The sequence below is a fragment of the Pyxicephalus adspersus genome, chromosome 1 (assembly GCF_032062135.1).
Source record: "Pyxicephalus adspersus chromosome 1, UCB_Pads_2.0, whole genome shotgun sequence".
NCBI lineage: Eukaryota > Metazoa > Chordata > Amphibia > Anura > Pyxicephalidae > Pyxicephalus > Pyxicephalus adspersus.
The window spans coordinates 61,614,852-61,629,662 of NC_092858.1; the positions used below are offsets into that span (position 1 = coordinate 61,614,852).

General features: G+C 35.0%; 1 protein-coding gene across 1 annotated transcript in view; it reads right to left on the reverse strand.

Moving 5' to 3' along the window:
* PCCA (propionyl-CoA carboxylase subunit alpha) overlaps positions 1–14,811 on the reverse strand; it is a 173,840-nt gene that overhangs the window by 116,127 nt on the left and 42,902 nt on the right. The window contains exons 7-9 of the mRNA XM_072411643.1: positions 8,742–8,873; positions 3,611–3,647; positions 2,474–2,552 (exon numbers count right to left, since the gene is read on the reverse strand). Of these exons, the coding sequence (XP_072267744.1) occupies positions 2,474–2,552; positions 3,611–3,647; positions 8,742–8,873 (248 nt within the window). The remainder of the gene's footprint in view (positions 1–2,473; positions 2,553–3,610; positions 3,648–8,741; positions 8,874–14,811) is intronic.

Here is a 14,811-nt window from a genome sequence, read left to right on the forward strand (position 1 = left end):
AAATGGCTTCCCAGATGCCAAGTTAAACTGTATGGCTTGATCGACATAATGTTCCTACTTTCGTATTTTACATGTCTGTTATGCCTCTTTACATTATCTTCATCCTCTTAACCTTTCTAAAGTGCCCACTACAACTGCATCAATTATCACCCGAATGCCCAGGCAGAATACAAATGATCCTTCAAAAAGCCATGAAAAGATTAAGCTATTGCAGGCCAAATTGAACAGTTGGTCAAGTAGGTCATGTGGCCCCTAAATTGAAAACTGGCAGATATGACTATTAAAAACATATTGATTTTCTTCAACTCAAAGAAATATCGAGTTTTTTTTAAATACAAACATAGAAAGTGAACAACCCTACCACTTTCATTCATGCACTTGATGTACACAGGAAAATCAGGGAGGGGGGTCCCAGAATGAACCTAATGACATATAACCTAATCAGTTGCAATTATAATTATTACACAGTAATTATATAGCACCGACATGTTATGCAGTGCTTTACAAAATCCATAGTCATGTCACTAACAGTTCCCCAAAGAAGATCACAATCTAATGTCCCTACCATAGTCATATGTCCCTACCACAGTCCAAGGTCAATTTTGGGGGGAAGCCAGTTAACCTAACTACATGTTTTTGAGATGTGGGAGGAAACCCACGCAAACACAGGGAGAACATGCAAAATCTTTGCAGATAGTGTCCTAGCCAAGATTTGAACCTGGGACCCAGCACTGCAAAGGGGAGCATGCTTACCTCTGACTTAGCACCTGACCAGTTGCAATAAGTAATTGTTCTGCTGATTAAGGTTAGCAAGTGGTGTTCCAATTCCCTTACAATTCTTTTTTGTTTTGTTTTTTATTTTACCAAGTTGTGTAAATATAAACTTAAAAATTAAAGTTGTGTTATAGTATTGGGAAAACCCAGTAGGTAAAAAAATTGTAATTGTCAGTGGTCAAACTAAAAAGAAAACTTACTTTTTATTCTTTTTTTATTATGTACATCAGAATATTTATCAGAACTTATCTGCTTTTTAATATAATCAGCAAATTAAACATTCAGTTACCTGAAAAATGGGAATTTTTACGTTATTGAAATTTTCTCCTGCTGTATATACAAAAACATATACGCTGTATAGAATATTATAATGAAAACACGATTGCATACTTTTACTGTTTTGAAAGATAAATAATCAGTTTGCCTAATATATATATTCATTTTAATTTAAAGGCAGATTTTTAATTCTTAGTAATTAAATAATAAAGTGATCAAGTGTAAAACGGCACACAACCTTCTTGTATTAACGACCAGTCATTTCTGCTTTCTCTTCTTATGCAGGTCTTATATCAGTACCCTAGAAGTTTTCTACAAGCAGTCCATAGTAGTTGGACCCAACTGGGTCCCTCCCACAGTTCTGCTTTTCTACAAAAGACATAGGGCAGGATGGTGATGTCAGCACTACTTTTACCAGGCATTTAGATTTACATCCTTAGTGGCTATCAATAAATAATATTTAATAAAAGTTTTTGTTCACAGAGTTGAGGTTTAGAATCCGTCAACATTTAAATATATGCTCTATGCATAATTGCAGCATGGAGGGGCTTATTAAAAATGCAGTGACCCTAAAGTCAATGCAGCACAACAGAAAGTGCTGTTAAAAAAAGGAGCCCTGTAATAGAAGGCTGTCATCTGGCTGGCAGGTCATATGACTAGGTTTTGCGCCAATCACAAAGTTATCTGCATTATCTGCTATTCATTATAATATCATTAGATTAAAGTGTGTTCTTGACATCAAAGTATTTCTGTTGCTAAAACAACTCCTCAAAATACATGTCTCCCTGCAAAGACACTCGATAAAATCCAATTCAGTTCAATGATGTGCTCAGTAGTTTGATCTGCTGGCTTCTACATCATTACAGTGCTGTACTGCTGAAGATTTTGACTATTGTAGGATCTTTAGCAGGCACTTTATTTGTGGCAAATAGTAAAACAACAGCTTCAAGAACGCTTAGGGCAGATTTAGACTCCCCTCACATGCACCCAAAACCACTAAACCCTCTGCTGTTCCACCATTTTTACCTAGAAATTCTGAAAATGCAATACTCTGTGTGTTGATTGTGCCCTGTGATATTCACAGTTAATAACCGAAGATAAAGTGCTAGTTTCTGGTAAGCAAATAATTTGCTAAGGGTGACTGTGTGATAAAATGTTGTTTGTCAGCAAAGACCAGTCCTCAAGCCACTGATGTTGCCTCTGTCAGTTCTGTTCCCATGCTTCTGATAGAGACTGCAAATCTGCTGGTATAATTTTATAAACCTTTAACACTTTAATAAACATAAGAAAAAATATTTGAAGGTCAGGAAACACAGGTATAGACTTGAAATTACTTTAAAGTGACAATTTACAATTACTTTAAAGAATGAAGATTTAGTAAGTGCAGCATTAAATAAGGTTAGCGTTCTGGACAGCTTCTCACCTGGTCTCTTCATCATCCCAAGCAATCCTCATGCCTTTCCCGCCGCCACCTGCTGAGGCCTTGATCATAACTGGGTAGCCTAACAGCAGGGAGCAATTAAACACAAGTTCAGACTTTGATCATTTGGTCATATGAACATGACAGTTTGTCACATGTCCCATTACAGTAAACAATACCTTTTTTTTTTAACCACTTCATACCCGAGGAGACCACACATACACTTTTTAACAGTGTGAAATTACTAACCAAAATTAATGTTACAGAAAAAAATAAATTGTTACCAATTACAAAGATAATGTCACAAGCAGGATTGTGACACTGAATAAAAATTGGCACTGAAAGAAATCTTCTTCAGAAAGTATAGAAAATACCACATTTGTGTTGCACTATAATACATAAATTCATCTGACCTGCTAAAAATCATGTATACGTACAAGAATTTGTACAATGGTAGGAGTTTTTGACAATGCTACTGCAAGGTTGTGTGCAATGTGAATGAATTTGACTCTGAATGAACTGGTTTCAGTGCTGCCAAGTAATATACTGCCAAGTAATCATGCTCAACCCCGCTAAAACCTAACATCACCCCTGAAGAAGCCTAAATCAGGCGAAACGTGTCAGCCAACCTACGTACGTATGTGACACTATTGTCATTATATGAGACATGATTGTGACTATGTTGTATATTCCTGTCAGTAGCTTAAAGTCTTGTGCCCCTACAAGGCCGAAATGATAACGATCTGGACCCGTGTTTCCAGTTGTTTCAAAGCATTGATCTGTTATGCATTATGAGAAGTAATCATTAATACAAAATATATATGTTGTTGCCAAAAAAAAAAACCTTCTTTTTGCGTTCTTCCTCCAATTTATATTTATAATAAAAAAAGTGGTAAAAGGTATAAAGTAGTAAATAAATAAAGTGCTATTTAAAACAAAAAACACAACTATACAGAAAAGTAAACATCTACCTAATATTTTGATACTTCCCTTGACAATATCAAAAGCCAAGAACAAATAAGATCCTAAATTATTACAACACTATTTGTTCTTTAAGTATTAGCTATTACAGATTTAATTTAGTCAACCATGTCTGCTAAAAGGCATACAAATCCCACCATAGCTAATTTAAGAACTTACCAATTTCCCTTGCAATTCTGACAGCTTCATCTGCATCCTGTAAAAGCAGGAAATGAGACTCACGTTAATCCCATCAGCCATTGCACTATGTCCTTAGGGCAGTCGTATATTGCACTACTGTCTCCTCTGATTCATTTAATGTTTGATTTTACAACCTTCTGACCCTGCTCATTCAGAGGAATGTAAAATTAATACCATAAGTGGAATGTAAATTATACCTGATCATTATTATACGGCAAGGAGGAAAACTCAAAGTGCGACAGAATCAGCTGACAGGAAGCTTGGTTACTACTGAGAGATGGCTTTCTGCAGTGGCCAAAATGAAGTGATTAAATTTCAGAGTTTACAATCCATAATGGGCCATAAATCAGAGCATTACAGCCTGTCAGCTGCAGCTTGTTTCTGTCTCCTCTTCTATTTGCCTGTCATGTTTTCCATGAAGCTGTCAGCAGGGGGAGATGATTCTCTTTTGTTTGCAATGCTGTTGGTTTTACCAGCCTCTTAAAAAGACAGAGCTAAGTAAAACAGTGCACAAAAACACTGGATACCATATGTCATAAAAATGTGGTTCAAACCCTTTTATAGCCAATAAAAAGTCATTACAAGGCAAACCGTGTGTATTCATGCTAATCTAGATGAAAAAAAGGAAAAATACTCAAAGATAAAGTACGCAAACATAAAAACATGTGATAACTAAAAGTTGGTAAAAAAAAAACACTTAGAAAAATAGATTTAGACTAAAGCCAATTTGTATATAGTTTTGTAAAAAATATCATCCTGCATAAGCAGTATTAAAGGAGATGTATGTAGCAATATGGTCAAATGCATATAGTAATATGATCAAATGCATAATCTTTTCACATACATACATTTTTATCTCCCTAAATAACAGAATAAAAAAAGTTCAGGAACTTGTTACAGGCTCAGAAGGGACGCAAGCAGGGGAAGTTGGCAAAAAGTTTAATTTCCTTTCATTAACTAGTCTGCTCCACAATCGGTGCTTGTTAAGTTCAAAGCGGCGGTCTTGGAGCAACCTTAATTTTAAGTCTTTTTACTCCAAGCAACTTGAAATCTGCTAATGAGATTTTTTTTTCTCTACAAAATAACAATTGTTTTGAACCACAGATATATTTGCCCAGAAGAATGTACAGGTTTACTGTTTTATTACACCTGGATACTTTCTATGGACTTTTGACTTAAAGGAAGAAATTCATGAAAAAAAGGGTCATTTAAAAAAGTTAGTGGTTTGTACACATTGAGTTGGAAGGCCCTTTGTTCCTTCCCTTGACAGTTATGTGAGAATACTTCCCCTTAATAGCCTCTCTGTCAGGAAGTGTTAAACCTTCCAAATGCAGACAATTAGAGCCTCTTGAGCCAAATGCAGTAATAGTGATGACTGATGAAGAGCCCATGATTAAAGCTCTAGTTAGGAACTCTCTCTTTTAGCTTGCAAATTCAATCACACATGGAAAAAGTAATTAGCAAGTCACTTTTTATTCTATTGCTCAGTATGTATAAAAAAAAAACACATTAAAGGAATGAAAATAAAGTAAAACAATCTCCATCTATAAACTTTATAGTGACATTATAAAAATATTTTATTGTCTCTAAAGAAAACTTACACCATGTAGATTTTTACAGGTCTGCTTATCAGGATTAATACCAAGTTTTTCCATATATTGATGATAAACAAGCCATGTACAAGATTTTAGCATTTCTGTATGTTTCTGGGCTTGTTTACACCACATTGCTTGGTCAGAACACACATAACATGCACATGCTGCTGTTGTGCATTGTAATGTATTTTAACACACATCTGTGTAAATTTTTACGTTTTATGCTTTTATCATATGACAAATAGTGTATTGGGCCATGGTGTGGAAAATGCAGCACTCCTTTTTTTCTTTAGTGCAAAGCAATTCAGTGCACTGATGTTAACTAACACCACAGAACATAAAGCTTTTTGCCATGTCCTTGTAATGTCACTTCAACAGACAATGCAGCCCAGCCTTGCTGAAAGAGTTCCGACAGTCATACATGACTGTTTTCACATGGTATTTATGTTGAAACATCATGTTGTTCTGTGAAGTGAAAATTAAAAAAATGTTTTTCATAACAGAACTACATTTTATCACAGAGCTTGCAAATGAAGACCTACTTAAAAGTGAATATTAGGGGCTTTTTTTAGACTCTTAGCTGCCCTATATCACTAGGTGAACCACCATATTAACCCGTGAAAAAGGAAGCACAAATAGCTTTGTTTAGGGTTTATTTACATTTCTCGGTCCCTTTGCATTGTAATAAAGCACATACATTATCTGTGAAGCTTCACGCATGAAAAAGTGTTGTGATAAGGCAGCTTATTTATTTTAAATGGGCTGCCAACACACAGCAATAGACCAAAAATGGGCACCGAGAATACACCACAACGCATGATCGTAACTTACCATGGGTTGTAGTGAACTGCAACAAATGTGCACCAGAATTTCATTACCAGGGGCATTGGCATGCCCCTTAAAATAAATGAAAGTAACATGCATTGACCTACTGAATGCACCTAATAGAAAAGATCTAAAAACTTTGGTTGAAGTTCACAAGTGCGTAATAGCAGCAAGTTGAAAACAACTATCAGGCTAAGTGGAAAGGAATTTGCAATCATCCTTTTGTGACCTATAAGCAGCTGCCCAAACTACATCTCCGTAGAACATTTATAGTGCAGACAGCAAGGTACTGGATGGTGGTACTAAAAAGGGTCCAGGGTGATGCTGCAGTGATGACAATGCTGGGAGAATATTTAGGAGGTCAGGAGAAGGGTTGTCTCTTTCTGCAGGAAATAGGGACACAAAAGCAGCTCTAGCAGATGATTTTAAGATAATTGTGAATAAGTGAACTTTCTTGAAATAGGGGGCCTCAACATTCCATCAGCTATTTTAAAAATCTGTCCTCAAAAAACAAAGATTAAGAAAAAGCAGAGCTCCTGACATTATTAAGGGTTTCACATAATAAAATGTACTGTACATATAACACTACAGAAAGTTGTCAAAGACTGCAGAGATGTTATAAAAGTTGTTGGAGACGTTGTATGAGACAGTCAAACTGGTGACATTAATCAATGCTTCCACATTTGTGCTTCCTACAGTCCTCTTTCAAATTATGCAAAATGGGATATTTCTGTTTGTAATATCCGTTTTCAAGGAGGAATGATTTCATTTAAAAATTAAAGAATAGCAAAGAAAAAAGTTCAGAAATAAATTTTAAAAAATGTATTTACCTGCTAGAAATCAGTCGAAGGAAAAAGACTTACCCAAGTAAGCACCACTTTGTCTATTCATGTCCCACAATAAATACCCAGGGGTTGGTCACCAGAGGGTTTAGCTACTCGGGTTTTTAGGAATTTGTATTTCCGATAAGGAGATTTGCCCCCCCCCCCCCTTCTAACCCAATAAGAACACCCAGAGTATTAAAAAATATTTAAACTGTTCGATTCCCTTCTTTAAAGTACATTGTTTATACATCCAAATAAAGAATGCAATAAAAACCCCAGTGGCATTGTGGAACTCACTAGTGGATTCTTCAAGAAAATATGCCAAGAATGTGAGAAAAACAGTTTTTAATTTAATGTAGGTTTAGGACCCATAAAGGATTCATAAAAGTTGCAAATGTTTAAGGCAGCGGTCGACAACCGGTAGTCCACGGACCACGTCCCCCGAGCAATTCCTGGGCTCGGGGGAGTGAGCAAGCAGTGTCCCTGGACACAACCCGCCCACTCTCCCATTGTAGGCTCATATCTGCGATGGGAAGTGGGCGGAGTTGTCATAATGACATCACTCTGGGGGAGGTTTCTCCCCCTTTGAGTGATTTTAGTGGTCCTCAGACCTGAAAAAGTTGGCGACCGCTGGTTTAAGGTACACTGTTTATTTGTATCCAGCTGTACAAAACAGAAACTTGCAAGTAAAATCTGAACAACATTTACTTGCTGATGCAGGATGATACTAAGTGATCTCTATATAAATAGTTTTAAATACAAGATTCACACAGCTTCAACACATTTTTCTAACAAATTTAATTAGGAAATTGTGTGAATCTTGCATGAAATCATTTATTTATTAAATAGTCTCCTGTGGTTTAGATACCTTTTTTTTTTTTTTTTGGGGGGGGGGGGGGGGCATTCATCTATAGACTTAATCCTTTTACAGTTGAAAAAAACTAGCTAGAACACATTTTACAAAGATTTAAAAAAAATTGATGTTCAGCATTTGATCAGGTTTGTGTTCTGTGTACTTTTAGTATTACAACAACCCTGGGCCTGATAGAAGATTGGATGTCAATAACATGCTTAACCTGCCATGACTAAAACTACATGTCAAAATAGAAAGTGCATTAAAATCTACATATACATCAGTTCAGTGCATCCATACTCGTGGTACAAAAACATACATTTAGTGAAAGCATTGCCATGAATATTCAAATATGTTTATCAACCTCATAATAAATACAGTAAGTAGAAATATGTCTTAATATGCTGTTTATTATCACATAATAAACCTATATTTCTACAAAATTTGCAATAAAAAAGAGGATCATTTTTGTACATTTCCCAGTTATACCTGTTGAGAGCCTACAGTAAACATCTATGTAGCATATATTCACTGAGGGAGAAATGTACTGATTTTCATTGTGTATAAATTATTTCAATTAGAAATAATATATAAAAAATTTCTAAATAGCTGATGGAAGAGGAGCACCAAGACAATACTGATATGAACATTCCATTACCATACTGTAAATCATTACTTACTGCAGCATCCTACTAGCACTGAATTATATCATATCAGCAAGAAGAGATTAAGACATAAGCATAGATTTAGAGCCACTTCCATGAGTCTGTTAATGGAAGTCTTCAACAGTATTAGCTGCTTCAGTTGAGACCGATATTATTCTGACATGTTCTCTTTAAAACTAGTAATTAACCTGCACATGGGAATCCCCATCTTTTAAAATTACCCCACTCACCTCTCAAAACAGAATCTGTATTTAAAAAGAAATAAACATGCTGATAGACAAAAGAAATAAGAGCCGGTTTTTCTCAGTTCAGCAGATCATGCCAGATAACAACAGCACTGTTTCTCACCTTGACCACCCCATCAAAGCCAGGGATGGTGTTGACCTTTGCATTCTTGGCTAATAGCTTGCTTTCAATTTTGTCTCCCATAGCTTGAATAGCATGAGTGTCAGGTCCAATGAAGGTGACGTTTTCTGCTGCCTGCAGAGACAATGACAGTTTTACGTTTATTACAAAAACATATTAGGTGTTGGCTGTGCTTTCACACATCTAAGGGACCCTAAAAGAAAGCATACAGAGTTTAAGGTAATTAAAGAAATGGGCAACTGTAAAACTGCTCAGCCCTGGTCAAATCTGCCTATTAAATACACATTTTGTTTTGGTGTGAGCTGGTAATACTATCTGTTGAGGAATCTGTTTTCCTGTTTCATTAGCATGCAACACCTTTGAGGAAAACTGCTCAAGAAATGTGCCAGCTAAACAAATACAACACCTGAGTGACAAGAGAGATCCATTCATTTACATACTGAGCAACAGTAAATGGGCTTGTAGATTACATCAACCATTAATGTGTAACAACATTTCTTTTTATTACATAAACATCTGTCACTCATATAATCAGTCTTTAAAAAAGCAAATTTCTTGTGGCATCAATGAACACATTTCTTGGCTTACATAGAAAAAAAAAAAACAAATGGGACACACCATTGGTAAAATTCAATAAAAAAAAAAAATATACAAGACACTACAAATTATTATTATCAATTTTTAAAATATGTACATGCTTGAAAGATGTGTGCAATTAAAGATTTATACATTTGTTTTACAAAATAAAAAATAAAAATAAAATCTGTCAACGTCACCAACGTCACCTAGGAGGTAGTTACACCTTCTTGGAAATTTAAATGTAACAAAAGCAGCACAGAAAGACACCCACCGAATTAAATGCACTTTCTAAAAACATATTATATACCCATTTTAATGTATTTATAGGTTTAGACCCATTTGCATCGGTCACCCTAAACGGTCTGTAATGCCATTTTATTGCTCTGATGTAAGAGATACTATGCCATAGATTCTATTTGTGGTTTACATTTTACCTAGAATAGAATTCTGGAAATTCGCATTAACTATTAACAGGGAAAAAAGCCTATATAGAACTGTATGTCTATTGGCTCCCACATTCCTCTTTGCTTACCTCCCATTCCCTTACTGGGGTGTGTGCAAACCAATAGTTGCAGGCAGAGGATATTTCCCAGTGAGACAGAAAAAGACAAAAAAAGAACACAACTTTAGATAATACTACAGTACCCAACTACAAATTTGATTGGTTGGCATTATTTCCCTGTCCAAAATACTGACCATCTGCCTAGCCACAGCACCTGACTCCTAGGAATACAACATGTTACAGATTTGTAACTATTCCATGACTTATTTTCTAATTAGAACTGATGGTGGTAACAAAAACTGAACATACAATCTTTCCTACAGCCAAGAAACCCGTTCTGTTGGCAACACAAAATCAGAACAGGAAAATACAAAAATTAAAGACCTATTAAGAATTCTGTGTGAAGAACTGAATTCTAATAGTAATTGCTATTATATAAATAGAATTCAACATTCAAGAGTTGTGAATGTAAGGTCCTCACAAAAGCACTAGGAACTAATCAGATGTTCTGAATTCCATACGGGTTATGCTTATATGAGGATACAGTAGAATGACAGAGGGAACTCAGTTTGCTGCTAATAATCGATGAACTGTTGCAGAAGAAAATCTGCAAGGTAGGTTTTAACTGCAATGATCCCTGCCACATTTGTAGTTTGGTTCATTTTTAATATTGTAGTAGTTTTAAATAAAATGCCTTTAGACAACTACTGCTTATATAGGATGTAATTTGACCAAGCCTTTACAGTATACCACAGAAACGAAATGTGAAAGGATTAGCAGCAGAACCCACACTCAAAAATGATAAACCTAATATATAAATATTCCAAGTATACAAATAATCTGGTTCCACCCAAATAACAATCATCTTGTTTCTGTGTAATATCCAAAATGCTCAGAACAAGTTTTATTACTAAAATTCAGCATCATCCACAAGAGTTTTGACAGCGGCAGGGGACAGCAAACACCAAATGCTGTGAATAAAGGTGGGGTGTTTGCCTGAAAAGTAAGCCTCTTCTGTACAGCTTGAAAAAGTATTTCATTCACTTGATATGCAGAGTTGTGTGGTGAGCAGTTGCCAGGCTGCTAGGACACTCAATATGGCTAAACCTTAACCAAGATTAAATCCCTATCTGATTATTGTGACACCTGGAATTGAGCTACATTTTTCCCTATAAGGTCTAAACCTTCAGAAAAAAACAGCAGCAACAAAGATCTGTATCTCTTCTTATGGGATGCTTAGGAGCAGGATCAAACTATCAAATAACCCATTGCACGTGGCACTTTGTCAAACAAGCAACAACATTAGTGACAGGACAAGATTTACCTACCCTGACATCCATATAAAACTGTACTCAGGAGGCTAATCTAGCACTAATGAAAATTCAGATACTGTAACATGCAAAATTTTTGCTTTTTTTCTTCATAACATTGAGATGCATTGGTATTCACTGTCATAATTAGTTCAAATAATTCTTGTATTGCTAAACACAGCCATATAACAACCTTCTAAAAAGTGGATGTCCATAGTGACTAATCAGTGTCTAATTACTTCATAAAGTAAGGAATAAAACTTTAGTGGTCTCTGTGGGAAACACATTTTCAGCAACTGTCTTTTGCCAATTTTGGTATTTCTTTTAATGTCATATTGTGCTCTCTCTTCTCGCTCTCTCACTTTATGACAACCACAGATCTAATAAATACATTTTTACTATTTTTACATTTCAACTAAACCTACAACAAATATTCATAATCACAGCAAAAACTTCTTTGTAACAAATACATTCCTGACAAATTGCTCATGAATGAAGAAATGTTACAAAGCAGAAACCTCAGAAATGTCAGCAAACTTCTTTTACTTCCAGACTTGTAGTATATCTAGATATGATCGTTTATACCAAAATCCTGTCTGAAATCTTGCAGAAATACGGGTAAAAAAAAATCACCTATTGCCCAGAGATTTCTGACATTTACCAAGCATTTAACCCAACATAAATTAGTGACTGTGTTCTTTCATATACAACAGTCAATTGAATTTAAAAAAAAAATAAACATAAATAACAAATACATAGGATATTTCTTTTTTCAGAGGACAAGAAAACATCAGTGATTATGAGAAAATATCAGCAAATACTGAATGAATTAGACCATTTAAATATTGAGATGAATGAGGAAAACACACAAACATTCAGAACATTCTCAAACAGGACTAGTCGCTTCTGCTTCATTGTCAAAATTACTTGCTAATGAGGCTTCAATATACAGGAAAGCAAACAAATGCAATTTCCTTGAATGTTATCCATGCTGCTCCTATTTACCTTTAAGGTACTAAAAGCTGCTTTGTCTTTTTACATAAGAAAAGGAACCTGTGGAACTAATTCCAGTAACTTCTTGTATTTTCCCACATAACACCTCGAGGCAAAAAGAGGCAGAATGATTCATTTACACCCTTAAACATTATAAACTGAGAAAGAACCCTTTCAACTGCAAATGTTATTGCATCTACATGTCCTGAAGAGAAAGAAGGTAAAAGAGCCCACTCAGGTTAATGCTAACTTAGCCCTGGGAGCAAATACAAATGGCAGGGAATGCAAAGTCCTAGAAGTCCAGCCTCCTTCTTCATTACTTTCAATCATCTGGAAATGGATATAACCACCAATATAAAAGGGATCTGATATTCACAAAGGAAATAAAACACTGACACACACACACAGAAATCAGTCTTATCACTCTCTTTCATATATATATATATATATATATATATATATATATATATATATATATATATATATATATATATATATATATATGCTGGTTTTTCAGAAGAACTCACCATGTATAATATAAAAATAAATTGTTATTTTAGTTAAATAGGAAATCACAATGCAAGATTCCCACAAGGTACAAGGGGAGCCAATGTCTTGTTTTTCAAAAACACTTGTACCAGTGTTATCTCAAAAACACACAAGATGTGTATTACCTGCTAAACAATTAATTAATAAAACTGAGACTACCAATAGATAGAGAACTCTTAAATCCACTGACCCCCAGTGTAAAGGAAAGGATTTGTACGCAATTTTCCTGGTGTTTAAATAATTGCTGTTTTGTTGTATTAATATAATAGTCAGGTAAAAATGATTAATGATGGTTTCATGTATGTAAGTCTCCATAATCCTTCCTGATGAAGCAGACATTCCAGTCTGTGAAACAGGCTGAAGTTCCCTTAGAGACCAAACCCTGGTTGAACATGCTATATTGTGTGGCAGTGTTATCAATATGTTTTAAGTAGTGTATTTTTTAAAAGTTTGAAACAAAGTTTGCTGGCATTTTATGGAATTTATATTTATATATGTATTACATTATGGAAATATGGATGTCTGAAAAGTCCCATTCCTCTATGTATTCGGTATCAGGGGTAACACATATAGTTGGTTAAACTATTGGCTGGATCAAGTGACAACTATATTATGATTGTGAGTACCTTTTAAACATGCATGCAATATAATTTAAATTGCTTCTTTTATGTAGAAGTTGAAAGCAACTAACATCTTGGATGTGGGTTCATGGAACTGTGCTGCAACTCCCATACATTTAATAAGCAGCTAGTAATTTTAGCTGGATCTCTCTATTAAGAAGCAGATGGCTTATGGAAAGAAAGTTAACATGTAAGGTCTTATGATCCTGCTTACAGTACATGCTCTTATAAAACATGCAAAGTCTGCAGTTGAAATCTGGAAACAATAACTTTAATCACAACAGTGAATTCTACGTTTAATGCAATATACTGAAGTGAAATGAAAAACAGGTGTTCACTTCATCTTGAATTACTAAAGTATAGTGTATGCAATTGCTATAATACAGACTAAGTCATGCAATGCATTTTAATATATAACAGTGAGGAAAAAATAGGTGTTGAGTACCGATGACATAAAAAGCTAAATTTCTTCCAACAATCAGAACCAGCCAATAACTACTGACATTTAACTTTGGAAACAACATTCATCAATGACATATTATTATATTTTGTCAGAGATATTTATTTGAACTTGCAGTAAGCATACGGGCACAGTGGAGGTAGAGCTATGCTGCACACCAGTAAGTAGAATTCTGTGTGAAGAATAATCAGAATTCACAGAAAAGAATACTTTCTGGGCATACAGTACACTTCCCTTATGAACATTGTACCGTTGCCTGCTAAAAAAAAATACAATTAGGTGTAGAAAGACAAACCCCTATAAAAATTAAATCATTTTGCATTGTTTAGTAATGTTATATGTTAATTGCAATAAAACACATTATTGTAGTCAAGTTGAATTGTTAAATATTTAGAACGGCTTTTAGTAGTTAGTCATACTCAATTGAGCTATAATTCTAAGGATGTCTGATTTTCCAAGCAGCTTCCTCTTCAGTTCAGAAGCTGATTTGCATAAGAAATACATCTTGAAAATGTAAGAACATACTGACTGTATGAAAAATTCAAACCACAAAGTGTATAATTTCCTAAATCTTAACACCCCCCCCCCCCCTTTTTACTAGATACTAATACACTCATTTTTTTCCCTCCCCAGACACTCTATTCATTTACGGAGAGCAGGAGAGGAAGCCCAGCATAGGGACTCCTTCTCAGTCCTCATGTGACAGTGCTGGGCCAATCATCAAAGCACATACATGAGAAGAATGGAAGGGACTGAACTGCTTGTGTGCCTACATGTCCTCAGTACTGTTTGGTTTCAGGTAGTTTCACTTAACCCCTTGTTTTGGGAAGGCTTATTCAGCAGATGCTTTTATGGCTGAATCCTCCCATGATACCTGCAGTATAACCATAATAAAAAATCCTAGAGTTCAAATAAAAGTTGAAGGCTAGGAGTAAAAGCTATATTTGTAAATGGTACACTTTTAGGAGTGATTCAAAGTTCATGATCTCACAATGATCGAAATGTGTGCAAATAATTGCTCCAATGTGGTATTTAAAGG